Source organism: Balaenoptera musculus, chromosome 1 (assembly GCF_009873245.2).
Source record: "Balaenoptera musculus isolate JJ_BM4_2016_0621 chromosome 1, mBalMus1.pri.v3, whole genome shotgun sequence".
NCBI lineage: Eukaryota > Metazoa > Chordata > Mammalia > Artiodactyla > Balaenopteridae > Balaenoptera > Balaenoptera musculus.
Genome location: NC_045785.1, coordinates 183,536,969 through 183,553,735, shown reverse-complemented (window position 1 = coordinate 183,553,735; position 16,767 = coordinate 183,536,969). Strand labels below are relative to the sequence as shown.

The window sequence follows — 16,767 nt, the reverse complement described above, 5'->3', positions numbered from 1 at the left end:
CATTTTATGGATGTGGAAACCGAGGCTCTCTAAAGGATAAGCCAACCACCCCAATCCTCACAACTAGTACGAGAGGAACCAGGATTGGTGCCCTGGTTGGCCTAGGGCCAAAGCCCACGAGCTCTGTGTGCCACTGTGGTGCCTCCTGCCGGTCCTCTGGCTGGCGGATTTTAAACCTACCCAATTCAGCAAACAGGGACTCTGCAGGTGGAGGGGATACAGGGAGGGACACATATCAGTAGGAGGGACCAACACAAACCCAGCGATGCCCACAGGAAGTGCCCACCACAATCCACAGTACCTGCATGGGGGGGCGGGCTTCAGGCCGGCCCCCAATGCGGACCACATCAAGCCCCCCCCCACCCCCGGAATCCCAAAATAACAACTGAAAGGGTCTTTGCATACAACCAACTCATTTCAGACAAGGAAGCAGAGGCGGGAGAGGGGAGGTGTCTTCCAGGTAACACCACTGCTTAGTGGCAGAGCGGGACCAAAGCCCAGGTGTCTTCACCAGGGTCGGTGCCCTAGACTCGGACGACTCCTCTCTCTTCTCTTTGCAGCGGGACCGAGTTCACCCCTGCCCCTCAGCGGCCCGGACCTCCCCCGCCCCCCGCACATCCTGCCCCCATCTGCCGGGTCCAGAACCAGCACCAGGGGACCAGGCTGGGAGCTGCGGGGCGCACCCTTCAGGGGCCCAGCCCGCGCCTCGCCGCCAGGGTTCCTCCTCCTGGCGGGGAGGGGGAGGAGAGGTGGGGCCGCCCTCTGCGGCAAAGATGCGACTCAGATAACATCTCCAAATTGTGGATGAGGACAGAGCCCTTGAATCTGCTTTTATCGTTATTGTTGTTACTAGCTTATTGTTTATCAAGTGCTTTCTCTATAAAACGGCAAGACTGAACAGCTTAGGCCCCCTCCGAAACCCTGGGTTTTGACCACAGGGAGGAGCGAGCTCGGAGGTGGAATTCTGCGGCTGCAAGGAGGCCACACCTTCCCAGCTTCTCGTTCGCTTGCAGACGCTCCCTTTTCCTGTTTGGTCGGGTTGAGAAATGTCTCCCTCTCCCTTGCGCGGAGCCCCGGCGCCCAGGCGGAGGCGGGCGTTGTTGCCTCGGCGACATCCCCCGCAGCCAATAGAAGCTGGAGGGGCGGGGCCGGCCGCGTCCCTTGTTGCCGAGGCGGGGTTCGCAGGTTAGCAGACGTGCGTTGGGCGAGGGTGCGGGGGTCGCGGGGGTCGCGAGGGCCCTGGGGTCCGGGTTCCGCGGCGGCCGTGGGGTTGGGGCTCCCAGACTCCGCTGCCCAAGTTCTTCTCGGCCCGAGCGGGAGGAGCTGCGGGCGGTGATGAGGGAGGGCGGAGGAACGCGAGATGGGGGTCGCTGGCCGGCCTTGTCCGGCGGACCCGAGGCCCGTGGCCCCGCCCAGCAGGCCCCGCGGCCCGGCGCGCCAGTTTGGCTGTGGAAGTCGAGGCCTGGGGGAGAGGGAAGCGCCTTCGCGGACCAGGCTTGGAAGGCCCAGAACCCCGGGCCCAGCTCCCACCCACTTCCCGTGCCCGAGCAGGGCGGTTCGCTCCGGGGCCGAGGGTGCTGCGTGGCCGCCCGCCCCTTCTCCGCCTCAGTATTTCTCTTCCAGGTGGGCGGTCTTGCCGGCCCCGAAAGTCTGAGAAGCATGAAGCTCCTGTGTTTGGTGGCCGTGGTCGGAAGTCTGCTGGTGCCCCCAGCCCAAGCCAACAAGGTGCAGCTCCCGTGCACGACCACCCTGCCTGCGCCCCGGCATCCCGGGGGGGGGGCTACTGCTCCAGCCCGGCCCCTCACTCCCCTTCGGGCCGTCGTGCCGGGACCTGTTCTCTCGGCCCTAGGCTGCAGGCCTCCAGGAGAGGGGGGGTCTGCGGGGCACGCGTCTGGATCTGGCACGCCGGAGGTGGAATTCCAGTCAGGGTTCTGTGTTTGGGGAAGTTGTCTTAAGTTCTCAGTACCTTCTTCCTTTGCTCCTGGGTGCCTTCTGCCCTAGTCGGAGCTTCCAGTAGCCTAAGGAGTGGGCGTAATGTGAGGAGTGTGAAGTCTGCACAGATGCGGGTTGCTGGGTGGAGGGGACCCACCCCCCGAGCTGGGACTCGAGCTGGGACTCGAGGTGACTTCCATTCCTTAGGGGTAATGGCCCGGAGCTGGGTTTGGGAATTCGAGATTATGAAGATCACTGAGGCTTTGAACCAGACTGAGTCTCAGGGTTTGTTTCCACTTCCTCCTAGGAATGCTAATTCGAATGAAAATTTTGTGTTGTTGTCTCTGACCCATTCCAGGGAGGGAGAACTTGCAGAGGGGTTGCTTGAGTGTTTCCATGGAAACGTCCACTTTTTTTGGTTCACCCCAGCCTTTTCCTTCCTTGATCCTAACCTAGGAAGTTGGAGGTGGGGTTGGGGGAAGAGGCCAGCCGCCAAGACTGCTGGACCCGGGTACACACACAAGTGTGAGGCCCAGAGCAGAGGACTGCCACCTTGCTTGCCCCTCCTCCAAGCCCCTTACCTGGGAGTGGCAGCCCTGGGCGGCCTTCCGTGGGTATCATTCGCGCCCCCAGACAGTTTCTTGAGGACCCTGTGATGTAGCATCCTTCCTGCAGAAGTCGTTCCTTCTGAACTTGGGCCTGGGGGAAGGTCAAGAGCATTCATATGGTCACCTTATGGAACAGGGAACTGAAAGTTGAGAGTCTTGCTAGAACTTGAACCCAGGGGCCCTGCCCACCTGATTTGTGCTTTCTCTTGCAGAGTTCTGAAGATATCCGGTGCAAATGCATCTGTCCACCATATAGAAACATCAGTGGACACATTTACAACCAGAATGTGTCACAGAAGGACTGGTAAGGCATTGCCCAGGCTGGCCCTTGAGGTTGTGGGTGTTGACTGGGGTTCATGGAACCCTGGAGGATAAACTTGCTCTCCCATTTCTATGGAGAACCTTACAAAGGAATATTTTGTCCCTGGTCACACAACCGATTAGAAATAGGGTCCACATGTCTTTAATTCCAGCTGAGGGGTTCCTGGTCAGAGGAGTGGATTTTGTTATTTTGATTTGCTTTGATTTGGGTGTTTGTTCATACCTGCAAAATGGTAACAGAGAAGCTGGGAGAGATAAGTATTAGGGCCACATACCGTGGGATCTTTCGCCTACTTGCGTGCTCTTGGCGAAGCTCTGTTACACGCGTCATTTGATGCCAGTGTCTAACCACCTTGGAAGGCAGTGGGATGGGTTGTGTTCCCATTTTATAGTTGCAGAGATTGAGGCCCAAAGAGAATTTACATTATACTCCTGGAGTCTTGAATTCATTTCTGGATGCCTCACTTCAAAAAAGAGAGAAATAATCAAAAAATCATTCAGAGAAAGGACATCAGCTTGTGGAAGGCAAGTTTCAACATGCTCTCCTGGAAAGAACGGTTTAAGGAATTACAGTCTGAGAAGGAGAGGACTTGGGGGCACGCGCAGCTGAGAGGGCAGGAGAGGGGCTGGTGTGCTCTGAGGCGCACCGTGTGGCTTGGGTGTAGGGCTGGGGCCCGCGAGGAGAGCTCCAGGGAGCCAGACTGAAGTGTGAGTTGAGGCGTCCCTCGTGCAGGCCGTTTCAGGAGCAGGGGCTCCTCGTCCCGGGGGGCGTGAGCGCAGGTGCAGTGACGCCTGCATCAGGTCCCCGTGGAGCGGTTACGCCACACGGGGGAGCCCAGGTCAGCGTGGCCTCTACTTGGTCAGGTATCAGGATCACCAGGTGGGCTTTGAGAAGATACAGAGTCCCAGCACCCCGTCCGCCATGATTTTTGGGTTCTTTTTTTGTTGTTGTTTTTCCCAGCTTTATTGAGATGAATCAGACATGTGACGTTGTATAAGGTTACGTGATTTGATACATGTATCTATTGTGGAACAAGGTTAGACAACACCTCCATCGCCTCACAGGGTAACCGTGCAGGTGTGGGTGCGGTGGAACATTTAAGATCTACTCTCTTAGCAACTTCAAGTGTATATAATACAGTGTTGTTAATGATAGTCACCACGCTGTACGTTAGATACCACCCCACCCCCAAGATTTTGATTCAGTGAATATGGGGGGTGGGGCACGGCAGAAACTTTTTCTTAAATAAGTGATCGTGATGCAGTTGGTCCAGAGCAGCATTTGGGGATTTTGAACCTGTGCAGCTCTGAGTGTGTGATTTTCTGAGATCCAGTCTGGTTAGATGCAGACTCTGGATCGACCCTGCCTGCCTTCCAATCTAGCTTTGCTCCTTGTTCATTGTGAAGCAAGTTGCTTAATCCCCAGTGTGTTCAGTTTCCTCATCTGTAAAGCGGTGGCAGTATTTTGAGTATTAAATAAGAGTGTGTGTGTGTGCGCGTGCGTGCACGTGTGCAAGCGCACACTTGTGCAACGCATGTACAAGTAAGTATAGCACTTAGAACAATTCCCAGCACGTGGTGAGGCCGTATAAATGTCGGCTGATAGTATTAGTAATGTATATTGTTATGCCTTCCTAGAGGCCACGAAGGTGACCGTCATCCGACTTACGCCACAGCCCAAGAGGGAAGCCCAAGTTTCCTTCTGTCTTTGCCCGTCCTGATGGAGTTACACAGCCCCAGGACCTGGAGTCCTGGGGAAGCCCCTGTGACCTCTTTGTATCTCGTGGTTACAGTTCAAATAGCGTCAGGAATAAACGGCTAGACTGTCTCAGCCCGACACTAGGCAATAAGGCTACATCCCTCAGGCACCACCACATTGTACCAGCCCTGTCTCTGCGCTGGGGCCACAGTAAGGCCCCAAGCCAAGCGTGGATGCCACGGAGGACGGAGTCCTACCTGGACCTCTCAGGCTGTGGTTTATCTCCTTCCCCTGGGCAGTCAGCATTAGGGGGCTGCCTGAGGAACAGTTCCACCAAGGCTGGTGGGTGGAACCTGAGGCTGGGACACAAGACCCCGGGGTTCTGGGACCCAGCGACCCTGGCCTGTCAGGGAGGGGAGGCATCGCAGGCCGCCTGGAGCCCCTTAGGGGAGGGGTGGGGCCTGACGCTGTGATCCTAGACCTCAGGCCAGGGCCAGAGGAGACGAGGTGTGTCCTCCGGCCCCTTCCGCATGGTCCCTCCACTGCGAGGAGGACACCTGGGCCTTCCCCTGGTTGAGGGGGCTGAAGCCAGGGTGTCTGAGCCGCACAGGCCACGTTCCCGTGTGGCAGGCGCTCTGCCATCTCGTGCTGGGGGTCCTCGTGCCTGTGAGGGGCAGAAACCCCGACACCTTCGCCCTGACGGCGGAGCCCCCGAGGGGTACACTGTAGAGGCAGTCCCAGAGCTGGCTAGTGCAGTGTCTCTCACACTGCTAAAAATACAGGCTTCAAACAAACCTGTTTTGGAAGCACGTTGTGTAAAACAAAGTCAGGACTGCCCCGGCTGAGCGGAGCGTCCACGGCCCCTCCCTCCCACCCTCCGGCACAGAGGGTCCTGGCGTGCCCCAGGGAGCACATTTTGAAGGACGCTGATCAGGTTCAGCCTCTGTTGTGTCCATGAGGACACCGAGGCCCAGAGAAGTGACACACGTCACCTGTAGACGGCAGAGGCTTAAACCAGCTTGCCCTTCCGTAACCCTCTCCCCTAAGGCGCTATCACTGATCCCCAAAAAGGGACATGTCACGGTTTCACTGATTCTCTGGGGAGAGAACACATCCCTGTGGGGAACCCACACGTCCCACTGGTGCACCAGAGTGACCTTCCAGACCCAGGGAGAAATCTGGGCCTCGGAGGCTGGTAGAAGCCCCGGGAGAGGGGAGGTCCCAGGAGTGATGACCCAGTGCTGGGTGTGGACCTGGCCCTGTCCGGCGGCCCCTCCCCGGGCAGGGGCTGAGTTAGAGCAGGGAGCCACGTGCCCAGCGCTGGAAGTGGGGTCATCAGAGGTTCAGGTGAAATAACACCCTCTACATACGGACTTTTAGGGGGAACAGAGGCTTGTGGAGGACATGCCAGCCCACACTGTTGGTGCCTCTGCCAGAAACCCCGCCTGAGCCTGAGGGCCCCTGGGACAGCCCGGGCCAGAGCTGGAAGGGCCTGGAGGGTCATCTGGCGCCACCCCTGCAGCTCCCAGAGGCGCAGCTCCCAGAGAAGGCTCAGGCCCAGGGCGCCAGGCTCCTGGGGGCAGGGCCCGGCTGAGACACAGCAGTGGGAGGGGATAGGGAAGTGGGGTTCAGAGATGTTGAAGAAGGCAGAGTCACTGGCTTGTGGTGGATTCGTGGGTCAGAGGAGGGCTGGCAGAGGCGCTGCCTGCCACGGGGACAGACCCTGGACCCGAGGGACTGGGGTGGGGTGGGGTGGAGCCTGTGCCACTGGGACACCCACCTGGTGAGGCGCGGAGGGCAAGGGCCTCGTGAGGCTGTGGGTTGGGAAAGGGGTCCCGCCGGCCTGACCCTTCAGAGACCCTCCCCTCCCTGGGGAGCCCCCCGGCTGCCCCCACAGCCCTCTGTCTGTTGCAGCAACTGCCTGCACGTGGTGGAGCCCATGCCGGTGCCCGGCCACGACGTGGAGGCCTACTGCCTGCTGTGCGAGTGCAAGTACGAGGAGCGGAGCACCACCACCATCAAGGTGCCCGGCGGCCCGCCCCGCCCCCTCGCCCCCTGCCCGGCCCCGCCCCGCCCTCCGCCTCCGTCCTGTTTCCTTCTGCAGCGTTCCTCGGGGCTCGGGGGCTGGCCTCAGGCTGGCCGGGTCACAGCCCAGGGACCCCCTTCCCATCCCCCCTTGGAGCCGCTCTCCCCTCTGACGCCATCACACTCACAGGGGGGACCTGGGAGGGGGGCTGGAGACCCCTTTCCCGACGCTTCCCGTCTTCCCCTACCTTCTCGCTTTCCATTTGTTCAGTAGACGTTTTCGGGGCTCCCGCTGTGTCCCGGGCACCGTAAGGGATGTTGGAAAGGAGGTAGCCCGCCCTCCGGAGCCTCCAGTCTGGTTAAGCTTCCAGAGCGACACCAGAGCTGCGGGCCTGGCAGGATGGGCGTCAGACGCCCCCCTTGCGTCCCCTGAACCCCGTTCTCGTGGGCATCAGTGAATTCAGGGCAGGTGGTGGAATGGCCACCAACACACAGTGAGGACATGGAGAGGCCTGGTCCCTGGTCCCCTCCAGGCAGGCTTGATCCCCCAGCACCACCACACCCCAACCAGGGCGAGCCTGGCCATGCTTGCCGATTTCCAGCATAAGCCCCTCCTGGTCCAGCTTTTAAGCTTATTTCTGCGTGTCTGGTGAAGGGTCTGGAAATAGCGTCAGGAAAGAACCCGCAGGAGTTTGGCAGCAGCCCTAAGCCTGCCATCGGGCTTCCCTTTTGAGGCTCTTGTGGAGGGGAGGTGGTCCTCCGCGCTGTCCTCCCTGCCTGGCCCATGGTGCTCATCCTCTCCCCTCTGAGGTGGAAGCGGTTGCCTGTCCGCCCTCCCTACCATCACCCCTTCCCCTCTGAGCTTATCCCCTGGCCCCACGCTTGGGGGACCAGGTCCCCAAGACCTTAGATTGGAAGGGACTTCCTGACGTGGGGACCTCATCAGATACACTTCCTAATCGCCCAGTTTCCCTCTAGTCCTTGCTAAGAGACCAGAGAGACCCCCCTCCAGCTTCAGCCTGTTAGAGAGTCAGCCGTGTCCTGCCCCCCGCTTCCTGGGGTACAGGCAAGGGTTCTGATCCTTTACCCTGTCTAAAGATGCCCTGGTCAGGGAGGGGCGTGGTCCAGCTGGACTTGGCTGTGGACCAAGCTCGGCTCCCGTCACAGCGTAGACGCCTTGGCTAGGGTCAGCAGCGACGCATGGCAGTTAGGGAGAGAAAAGGCATAGGAGTTGTGGTCAGCAAATCTGGGTTCAAGGCACATCCACCCCTTAGTATTCTTTGGACTGAGGGTGATGGTGTGGCCTTGGGGGTCTGCATCAGGTGAGTGTCAGCCCCTGGGGGACATTTGGAGATGGACTGTGGCCCAGTAGCTGCGGTGTGTTACTGACTGTGGAGGGCAGTGTCCTGGGGAGTCCTGCCTAAGGTGCCGGGAGTACCCACACTGGGAAACATCTCATTAGCTTCCTTGACTCTTTTTTCTGTAAAACAAAAATGACTGCAGCTTGGGAGGCTCTCCAGGCATGTAAGAGATTCTGGAAGTTGTCTTTCTGCCCCAGCCTCACCTTCTGCTGTGACTGACAGGGAGGGGCTGTGGCCGCCTGCCTGTCCCCTCTGTCCCCTGACGGTGACTCGCCCTCTTGGGACTGAAGCTCCCACCCCGTCACCCTGTGCTGCCCTCAGCAGGGCTCGGTTCTTCCCTCTCTGACGGGCGCTCCCCCCGCCCCCGTCTGGCCGGACAGATTCCCCTCCCCGCTCTCCACTCCTGGGGGCGTCTCATCTGTCATCTTTGTGCTGCCAGAGAACTGGTGGTTCTCGTGGGGTCCCGACCACGGAGGGCACAGTCAGTAAAGGTGGAGTGGGTCGTTCTCCGCGCCCGCGGTCTCCTGGCCCGTCTGCAGGCAGCACTTGAGGCCGCGCTGCCCGGTGGAGACAGACTGCAAGGGAGAGGAGCGGCAGGTGGCCGTCCACAGGGCGAGCTGGCTCTCTTCCGCTCGCAGGTCATCATCGTCATCTACCTGTCGGTGGTGGGCGCCCTCCTGCTCTACATGGCCTTCCTGATGCTGGTGGACCCTCTGATCCGAAAGCCGGATGCCTACACCGAGCGGCTGCACAACGAGGAGGAGAACGAGGTACCGGGCTCTGAGCGCGGCCCCGCCGGTCCCTCCGCCGCACGCAGCGTCCCTGGGGCCTAGGTGGCGGCTGTCTTCCCCTCCCCCAGTGCCCCGGTCGCCTCTTCTCCCGTTCGGTGTTCTGCGCGTCAGCCGGACTGCAGTGTTTCCTCAGCGGGGGCAGCCTCGAGCTTTCCCTGATGTGGCACCAGGCAGCGTCAGTGCACGGGCCGGGGAGCCTCCTTGTCCCACCGCATTCCCGGCAGAGGGGCAGTGAGCCCGCCAGGCAGCCACGTGTGGGTGCCCGGACCTTGCTGTCGGGCTGACAGTGGACCTGGAGAGCGTACCCGGAGCGTCAGGGGAGCCCAGGGTGGGACACAGGAGGCGCACACAGCTCTGTGGGAGTGAGAGGTGGTGTGTGCCGCGCACAGAGCTGTGACGGTGTCGGGGGCTCCCGGCCTGTGCCCCTCGAGCTCGCCCCCTCGGGCCTGCACAGCTGCCATGTGTGCCCGAGACAGCAGTGAGGGAGGAGGGGTGCCCCAGAGGGTGGCATCTGCAGGCAGGTGGGGCTCAGGACGCTTGCTTCCCTGGGGACCAGCTGCACACAGGTGCGGAGCGCTTGGCCTCACCCTGGTTTACGTAAAGCCGGGGTGGAGGGACCACAGCCGGGAGGCTAACACGTGTAAGAGGGACTCTTCCTGCAGAGACACAGGTGAGCGGGGTGAAGGGGTGAGTGGTCGCCGGAGCACCAGGCTTAGGCTGCGCCGCCGGCGGGCCGTCGCCCTTGAGAGCATCGCACGCGGCGGGTGGAGCTGGGAAGGGCAGGGTCCCACCAAGAAGAGGGGCTGGGGCTCAGACCTCAGCGCAAAGCTGCCCGGCCGCACGGGGCAGGCCTGCACACGCCAGGGAGGGACGGGGCCTGGCCCGTCCCTGGACCCCACGGCCCCTCCGGGGTGGGCGCCCCCAGCCTCCTGCTGACATGCGCCCGGCCGGTGGAGCTGGGGCTGGGAGGCGGGGGGCCGGCAGTTGGGTGGTCTTTGTCCAGGAGGAAATCTCGCGTGCCTACCTGGTTATTAATGCGCGGTAATAGCAGCTCTGCTGGGGGCAGAGCGGCGCGGGTGAGTACCCCGGGATTAGGGGATGCGTGCGGTAATGGCAGTCCTGGCTGGGGAGCAGCTGAGAGATGGGCCATGATTACACGGCTCCGCGGCCTCTCCCTGCGGCCTCCCCGGCATGTGTGCCACCTGGCTGCGGAGCCCCAAGGGAGGGCAAGCCGCACGGTTCTTTATGGACCCCATCCTTGGCCCCCCAGCTCATCCCGTCCCTGTGTCTCTTGCTCCCGCTGTACTCAGGTCCTGCAGGTGCCCCGTGCAGACAGACGCACAGACCTCGGGCCCACCCTCAGGGTCCGAGCCCGGGGCAGAGCCCCCAGCCAGGGGTGCGGGATAGAAGGATGCCAGGAGAGGGGCGGGGGAGGCTGGGGGCTGACTTTTCCTTGGTGTTAGTGTGGGAAGGCTTCCTGGCAGCGGGGCTCTTCCGTGGTGGGGAGGGGCTGCTTAAGTGCTGGGGCTGCTGGAGCTGAGTGGAGCGGAGACCGCGGTGGCGCCCGGGCCTGGGGCCGGCAAGGGGAGGAGGCCCTGCGTGGGTGAGCTGGATCTCTGGAAGTGCTCTGAAGAGCTTAAGAAGGATGGGGTACCCCCGGGGCGGGGGACTTAGCTTTCACCCCAAGAGGAAGAAAGTCAGGCTCTAGGCCTGTGCAACTCAGTGACCTTGAGAAGGCTCCCCTCCACACCGCAGGAGTCGGGGGGTCGATCGCACCCCAGGATGGGGGCCCTTTGGCTTCGTCCCCCCATTCCTGTAGCCGGGAGCTCCTGCCCTGGGGCTCGAGGACAGAGAGGAAAGGGGCCTGGCCCACAGCGCTGAGGAGATGAAAGCCCCGCTCCCTCTGAAGGTGCCGGCCGGCCCGGTGGGCCCCCCGGTGCGGGGCGCTGCCTTTCCTGATTCCAGCAGCATCAGGACTAATCCCCCGGCTCAGACGCCCTTTGAAAGGAGGAAGCCAGCCTTTTTGCTGGGGCAGAAACGGCAAACAGAGCTGTGCTCGATGTGTAGGTTTGGCCCCCTTTGAAGAGAGAGAAGGAAGGGTTCCTGCGAGGCTGTGGGTATCTCTGGGCCTCGCTGCGTGGGCCTCAGCTCTGCAGGGTCCCCCGAGACCACAGCCCACTGGGCGGGAGTGGGGGGGAGAGAGGGGTGTGCAGGAGTGATGGCAGCTGGGGACCCCGGGCTGCTGCACGGCCCCTCCCTTCCCAGGGTGGCGAGGAGCCCAAGAGGGACAGGGCCCTCGTCCCCCTGAGCCCAGAGCAGGAAGGGGGACGAGGAAGGGCAGGGCCGGCGGACGTCTCTAGAACGGCCGTCAGGACCTCGTGGCCCAGCCGTTAGGAGCGTGGCATTGGGATTGTGATCCTGGGCTGGAGTCCCAGCTCTGCACTCGCTGTCCTGGTGTGTAACCCTTTGGTTAGTTTTCCGAGTCTGAGCTCCTGTCTCAGTGTGGTTGCTGTGATGCCGAGTGTGCGGCTTTACAAGTGTTTGTGCAGCCTTGAGAGCAAGACCTTTCACTGGGGCCCTGACCTGAAGCTGGCAGGGAGGCCGAGGGGTGGCAGGGCAGGGCCTGGCTGCAGGCCGTCACGGGGCAGAGCAAGGCCAGAGGCCGGGGGCAGGGAGGCCAGGCCAGGCGCGCACGGTTCAGCCAGCCCAGAGGGCTTGAATGTGGGGCTCGGGAGACACGGGTCCAAGTCCTTTGTGACCTTGGGCTGCAGAGCCGCAGATGAGAATCACACAGCCCATAAGCCAGTCTCGTGAGCCTGGGAATAATCCAGGCGCAGCGCCAAGAGAGCGCCCGGCACCCAGGGACGTTCACCCTCAGGCCCGTCCAGCCCCGTCGGCAGCCGGCGCCTTCCTCCTGGTCGGCGGGGCTCCCCCTCCTGCCCTCACTGCCCAGAGGCCCAGCTTGGGGGGTAAGAGGGTTGGAAGTGGTAGCATCTCTCCTATGGCAGAGCCGGTGAGGACCAGGCCCCGCTCTGAGCGTTTCTAGGACAGACGTGGCGTCTCTAATACCCATTAATCAGACTATTAGCGGTGGAAGTGCAGAGCCTCTCAGCTGCAGCTTTCCTGTCTTCGGACCTGTTTGTCAAGACTACATGAAGGAAAAACAAGTGGTCCTGTGGTCCTGTGGTGAATTTCAGCTGTTCCTTAATGCGCTGTGGCTCCCTCTGCTTTCCCTCCAGACACTCTCCCGACGGGACAGGAGAGCAGCCGGGGCCAGGAAGGGTGCAAGGAGGGGGCAGGCGGCGCTTTTCCGCCCCGCCAGGCCTGCCCCCAGGCTCCCAGGAGGACGAGAGTGTGGGCAGGCCGGCGGGGAGAGAAGTCCCAGTAGCCCCGGAGCCGGGGTAGCTCGTTCCTGGGGGGCCAACAGCCTCCCACGGGGGTCTCCAGTGCCCCTTCACCTAGACGGCCACGCAGAGGCTGGTCCTGAACCGGGAAGGGACGATCTGAAAAGTAGTGACACCGGTGAACTTTCAAGGGCAGGTCCCCCCTCCTGCCTGGGGCTCCGGGAGTGGGTCTCACACTGACAGTTGCTGTGAATTGAGCGCTTGTGATCTGCCAGGCACCGCTAAACGCTGTGCGCCCACTGTCCCTGCGAAGACGCTCCTGCAGGCTCCATCCGTGGGCGGGAAGCAGGTTCAGAGGACGGTGTCACCCAGGGTCGTGCTCCAGGGTCAGAGCCCAGGTGCAAAGCCAGGTTTGATTCCACAGTCGTCTTCCCACCGTGAACTGCTGGGGAGGAAGGAAACTGAACACCCCGCGGGCTCCAACTCTGACAGCAGTGTGCTGAGGACTTTACACGTGTTACTGTATGTAACCTTGCCGTACCCCGCTCCTGGTCATAAACCGTGTGTGTCGGTGTGGGGCGTCACCCACGAGGTCCTGAGTCGTGACCAGCACTGAAAACAGTGAGATGGAGCAGGGCAGAGGACGTCAGAGGGCGTCATGCTGAGCGTTGTGTGAAGCTGTGTGTGTGTTGTTTCCGCACTGGGTCATCAAGTGAATGTAATTCCTGTTGACGGTATAGGCAGAGAAGCCTAAGAAGACCGGCTTTACTAAGTTGAAGCTTGGGGAAATCAAGTGGCTTGTCAGGGACACACAGCTGCTAAGTGGCCGAGGCCGGGAGAAGGTGGCCCCCCAGGGCCCAGCTGTAGAACCCAGGGTCCTGGCTTCGACTCTGATGCTCTGGCACCTGCCCCTGAGGTGCTGCCGTGGTCCTCATCCAGCCTGGCAGAGCAGGCTTCCTCGGGGTCCCGGGCAGTGGGCTCCCGGGCTGAGGGCTCCCGGGGGGCAGCGTCCGACTCTAACTCACCCTGGGCAGAGCTCCGGGCGGCAGTGACAACCTGCCAGCCTCACCACCTGCCGCCGGCGCACTGCCTCCCCTCCCCTCGCCCCCATCCCCTGCCCCTACCTCCCCAGCCTGGCAGCTGTATGGCGACAGAAGCTGTGCCAGGTCGGGGCATTAGAAGCAGAGTTGCAGTTGCTGGGCGGCCCTGGGCTTAGAGAGGTGTGCTAATCCCTTAAGAGGTGTGTGGCAGGAGATGAGAGGCAGGGAGAGCTGGGGAGGAAATCCCCCGGGCTGTGTGCCTGGCCCTCGGCTCCAGTTCCCCCCAAAGATCAGGTTCGGGTCCTGCAGGAAATGCATGGGCTCTGGAGCTTCAGAGGCAGAGAAGTGGTAATTAGGGGAAGATGCTGCCTTTGACAACAGCGACAGTTCTGAGGGCGGGGGGAGGGGATGGCAGAGCGGGGAGGGCGGCCGGAGCGGCTCTGGAATGGGCACGAAGGGTCAGCTCCCAGCTCCATCCTGCCAGACACTGTCCTTCGGGGAGTGAGCTGGGGTCCCAGCCCCTGGCAGAGCAGGTCCTGGGGGTCTCCCTGCTGTCCTGGCCGTGGCCGGCAGGGCCGAGGAGTTCTGCAACCCGCTACCAGCCGTGGGGGCACATGGTGCCTCTCCTCGAACGACAGCGTCATTGCGTCCTCTGTGCTGACCCTCCGCGCTCCTCTCGAGGGTCAGGAGCGAGTCTGGGGTGCAGCCGGGCCTGACCAGAGCCCCCACTTCCCAGGCCCCCGCCCATCCCGCAGCCGCGGGCGCCCTGTACCGGGTGTGCCCTCGGGGAGGCCTTTGGGGTCGCTCTCCTGGCATTGTTTTCCATGTCAGGCGTTTGAGACCCCCCCGGCTCTCGGTGCCAAGCCTCTTCTTCTTCCCACAACAGGACGCTCGCTCCGTGGCGGCCGCCACCTTCTCCGGGCCCCGGGCGAACACGGTCCTGGAGCGCGTGGAGGGAGCGCAGCAGCGGTGGAAGCTGCAGGTGCAGGAGCAGCGGAAGACGGTCTTCGACCGGCACAAGATGCTCAGCTAGGCAGCAGTGCCGCCAGGTCACGGTCAAGGCAGCGCCGGAGGCCGCGCCTGCCAGCCTCCAGGGCTGGACGGAGCTGGCCGCTCTCCCCGCTCAGTGCCACCCTCCGGGTCTCCCCTTTAAAGCCCGGGGTGTTGTTCCTTCTCCCTCTCTTTTGACATGTGCTCAGCTGCATAACCCAGGAAGAGCGCTGGGTCCATGGTCTGTTGGCCTGCTCAGGCGGTCTTCAGTGGGGGAGGGCTGGGGGCCTCGGGACTGGAGCGACCCTGTCACCTGGCCCCCTCCTCACCACCCTCCCGGCTGCAGATCTTGGGAGCTCGGTCATCAGGAACTGAGTGTGGGAGAGGAGGGCACGGCCGGCTTCCTCCCGGCCCGACTCCTCCTCGGCCCTGGCATGGCCTCGCTCCAGCCCTCGGGACGGCTCTGCTGGGAAGGCTGATGCCACAGCCCGACCCTTGTCCTCAGGGCACACCTGGGCGCTGTTCCAGCTTCCCTTCCCCTTCCTCTTCTCCCATCAGTGCAGGCAGAGCCGAGGACCCTGCTTACTCTGCCTCCTGGCCCCCGCTCCCACTTCAGGAAGCCAGGCAATGCCCCCCCCTCCCGCCCCGGTCTGCAATTGCTGAGCCATTGGTGGGACCACAGGACCCCGAGGCTGAGCGGTGGCTCTGAGCGCCTGGGCTCCTGTCCTCAGATTGACACTTGTCCCTGAATTCATTGTACCAGTGCATGGAGAGGAATGTCATCCTTCTGTTACTTGTACATCAAGGAAGCATCGTGAAATTGTCTTATTTGTCTCACTTTGTGGATCTCAAGAGACTTCAAGGACTAAGAGTGTTTCACAGGTGGACCCAGAGAGGGGACAGGAGCATTGTCCTTGAGGGGTCCAGGCAGAGAGGCAGGGCGCGGACAGTCCAGGTGGCTGTGGCGGACGGAGCCCACGGGGGGCCTGGGCGGGGTCGCTGCTCCTTTCAGGCTCCATTCCCTGCAGGGGTCAGGGGGTGAACTGGCCCTTGGGAACTGTCCTGAGTGTATTTGTGTTTCACCTTTGTGGGAGAGTCCCCTGAAACTCTGAACAGTGTCTGAGGCAGTATCTTACAGATACAGTACGTGGCGCTCACTGAAAAGCCCGTACGTTTCCCCAAATGAAAACCACCGGGTACTCAGAGAGGGATGGGGGCAGCCAGGGGAGGAGCGCTGCCAGGAGAAGCGTCCAGGGGCCGCCGGGGCTGAGTCACATCCATCCATCCGTCCCGGAAGTGTGGCGGGGGTGCGTCCGGGACCCAGGCAGAAACAAGGCCCCGGCGGCCCAGCTGGATCTGATTGAATGTCTTCCCGCGGGGTTTGTCCAGGTCAAAGTGTTGAGAAGCCTCCGTGTGGAGCCCTGAGCCAGGGTCTTGGTGGGGTGGGCATTTCAGTTTGCAAAGATGTGCCCAAGTTCAGAGCCATGTGCAGGTACAGAGGGGCACAGGCCGGGTGATGTGTAGACGGGGCTCCGGAGGAGCAGAGACTTGGGGTTGGCATTGGAAGTGAGCGAGGGACACAGTGGAGGGGCTGGGTTGACGGGTCCTGGGCCAGCGTGCCCGGCCAGCGTGAGGCTTGTGGTGGGTTAGCGGGAGGTACGTGGGCTGCAGGTGGCCGTGCAGAGGACCCAGTGCTGGCTGCGTCTCCACCCTAGTTCGCCCAGCGTACACTTGGTGCCGGCCAGGCCACACGCTGCTTCAGAGGCCTCGGTGGGCCGCGAGTTCTTCCACGATGGGGACGCTTTCCAACAGTGGGTAGACGGGTGTGTCAGCTTATCAAGAACCATCAATCCAGAAATTGGTGTCTCACATTGCCAGATACTCCTCTGAACCACACTGCCCAGGGGAGACCTCGAGTGCTGTTGTTTCTCTGCGTCTTGGTTGAGTCCTGCAGGTGATCTGACCTGTAGGGTAGTCTTAAGGATTTGGTCTGTAGCAGGCAGCTGTTGTTAACTATAAATAAGCCCAGTATATGAAAATAAATGTAAAAGGTTAGGAATGATTCTTCAGTGTCTTAAGGACTCAGCCGGTAACCAAGCCTCTCAATGTGCTTTGACTTCGCACACACACTGGTTTCGGACAACTACGCCCAGGTGTGCCTCGGCGCCTTTCTGTGAGTGACCTTGGAGCAGGGTCCCTGCAGCCAGCTCAGCAGAGGCCAGAAGGAACTGTTCCCCCGCCTCATCTGAGAAATAAGTTCTAGTGTTGTGTTCAGAAGTCCTGTTTGTCTCCAATCAAAGCCACCAGCCACACTGTTCTGCAAAGGTTTGTTCCCACCTGGGAAGAACTTGTTGGGTTTGGCCCTGGGGACCGAGCCTTGGAATTGGTCAAGCGACACGTGCGGGGAACGGGGAGCAAGGGGCCATCCCGCTCCTGGGCTCCCCCTTCCACCCCTAACCTGGACCAGCTCCAGCTCCTTCATTCTCTGGCTTCCTTGCATCATTCTTAACCCTGCGAATCCTCAACCACGGGTCTCCAGCCCGGCCTGCCCCGTTACCAGCACCCGCCCGCTGCCCCCGCCCCTGCAGCTCAGTTCTGCGCCTGCTCGCAAGACTGAGCAGGGCCCCTGCAGGCCCACCGTCTCTGCCGCATCTCC

The 16,767-nt window shown here is 61.7% G+C and overlaps 1 protein-coding gene across 3 annotated transcripts; it reads left to right on the top strand.

Moving 5' to 3' along the window:
* Positions 1–1,123: 1,123 nt before the first annotated feature.
* TMEM9 (transmembrane protein 9) lies at positions 1,124–14,934 on the top strand. Of its 3 annotated transcripts, none has more exons than XM_036874558.1 (6): positions 1,124–1,185; positions 1,624–1,725; positions 2,753–2,844; positions 6,475–6,583; positions 8,585–8,716; positions 14,008–14,934. In XM_036874558.1, the coding sequence occupies exons 2-6, from the start codon at positions 1,660–1,662 to the stop codon at positions 14,152–14,154; spliced, it is 546 nt and encodes a 181-aa protein (XP_036730453.1). In that variant the 5' UTR covers positions 1,124–1,185; positions 1,624–1,659; the 3' UTR covers positions 14,155–14,934. The 3 variants fall into 3 exon arrangements, with proteins under 3 accessions (XP_036730453.1, XP_036730442.1, XP_036730464.1); XM_036874569.1 differs by lacking the exon at positions 1,124–1,185 and adding an exon at positions 1,250–1,297; XM_036874547.1 differs by lacking the exon at positions 1,124–1,185 and having other exon boundaries at positions 1,206–1,725.
* Positions 14,935–16,767: the final 1,833 nt, after the last annotated feature.

Bases quoted from the DNA above. Each gene is read 5' to 3' on its own strand.
- TMEM9 (XM_036874547.1), top strand. From the start codon at position 1,336: ATGAGGGAGGGCGGAGGAACGCGAGATGGGGGTCGCTGGCCGGCCTTG. The intron at 1,726-2,752 runs GTGCAGCTCCCG...TTTCTCTTGCAG, and splicing joins CCCCAGCCCAAGCCAACAAG to AGTTCTGAAGATATCCGGTG. The intron at 6,584-8,584 runs GTGCCCGGCGGC...TTCCGCTCGCAG, and splicing joins GGAGCACCACCACCATCAAG to GTCATCATCGTCATCTACCT.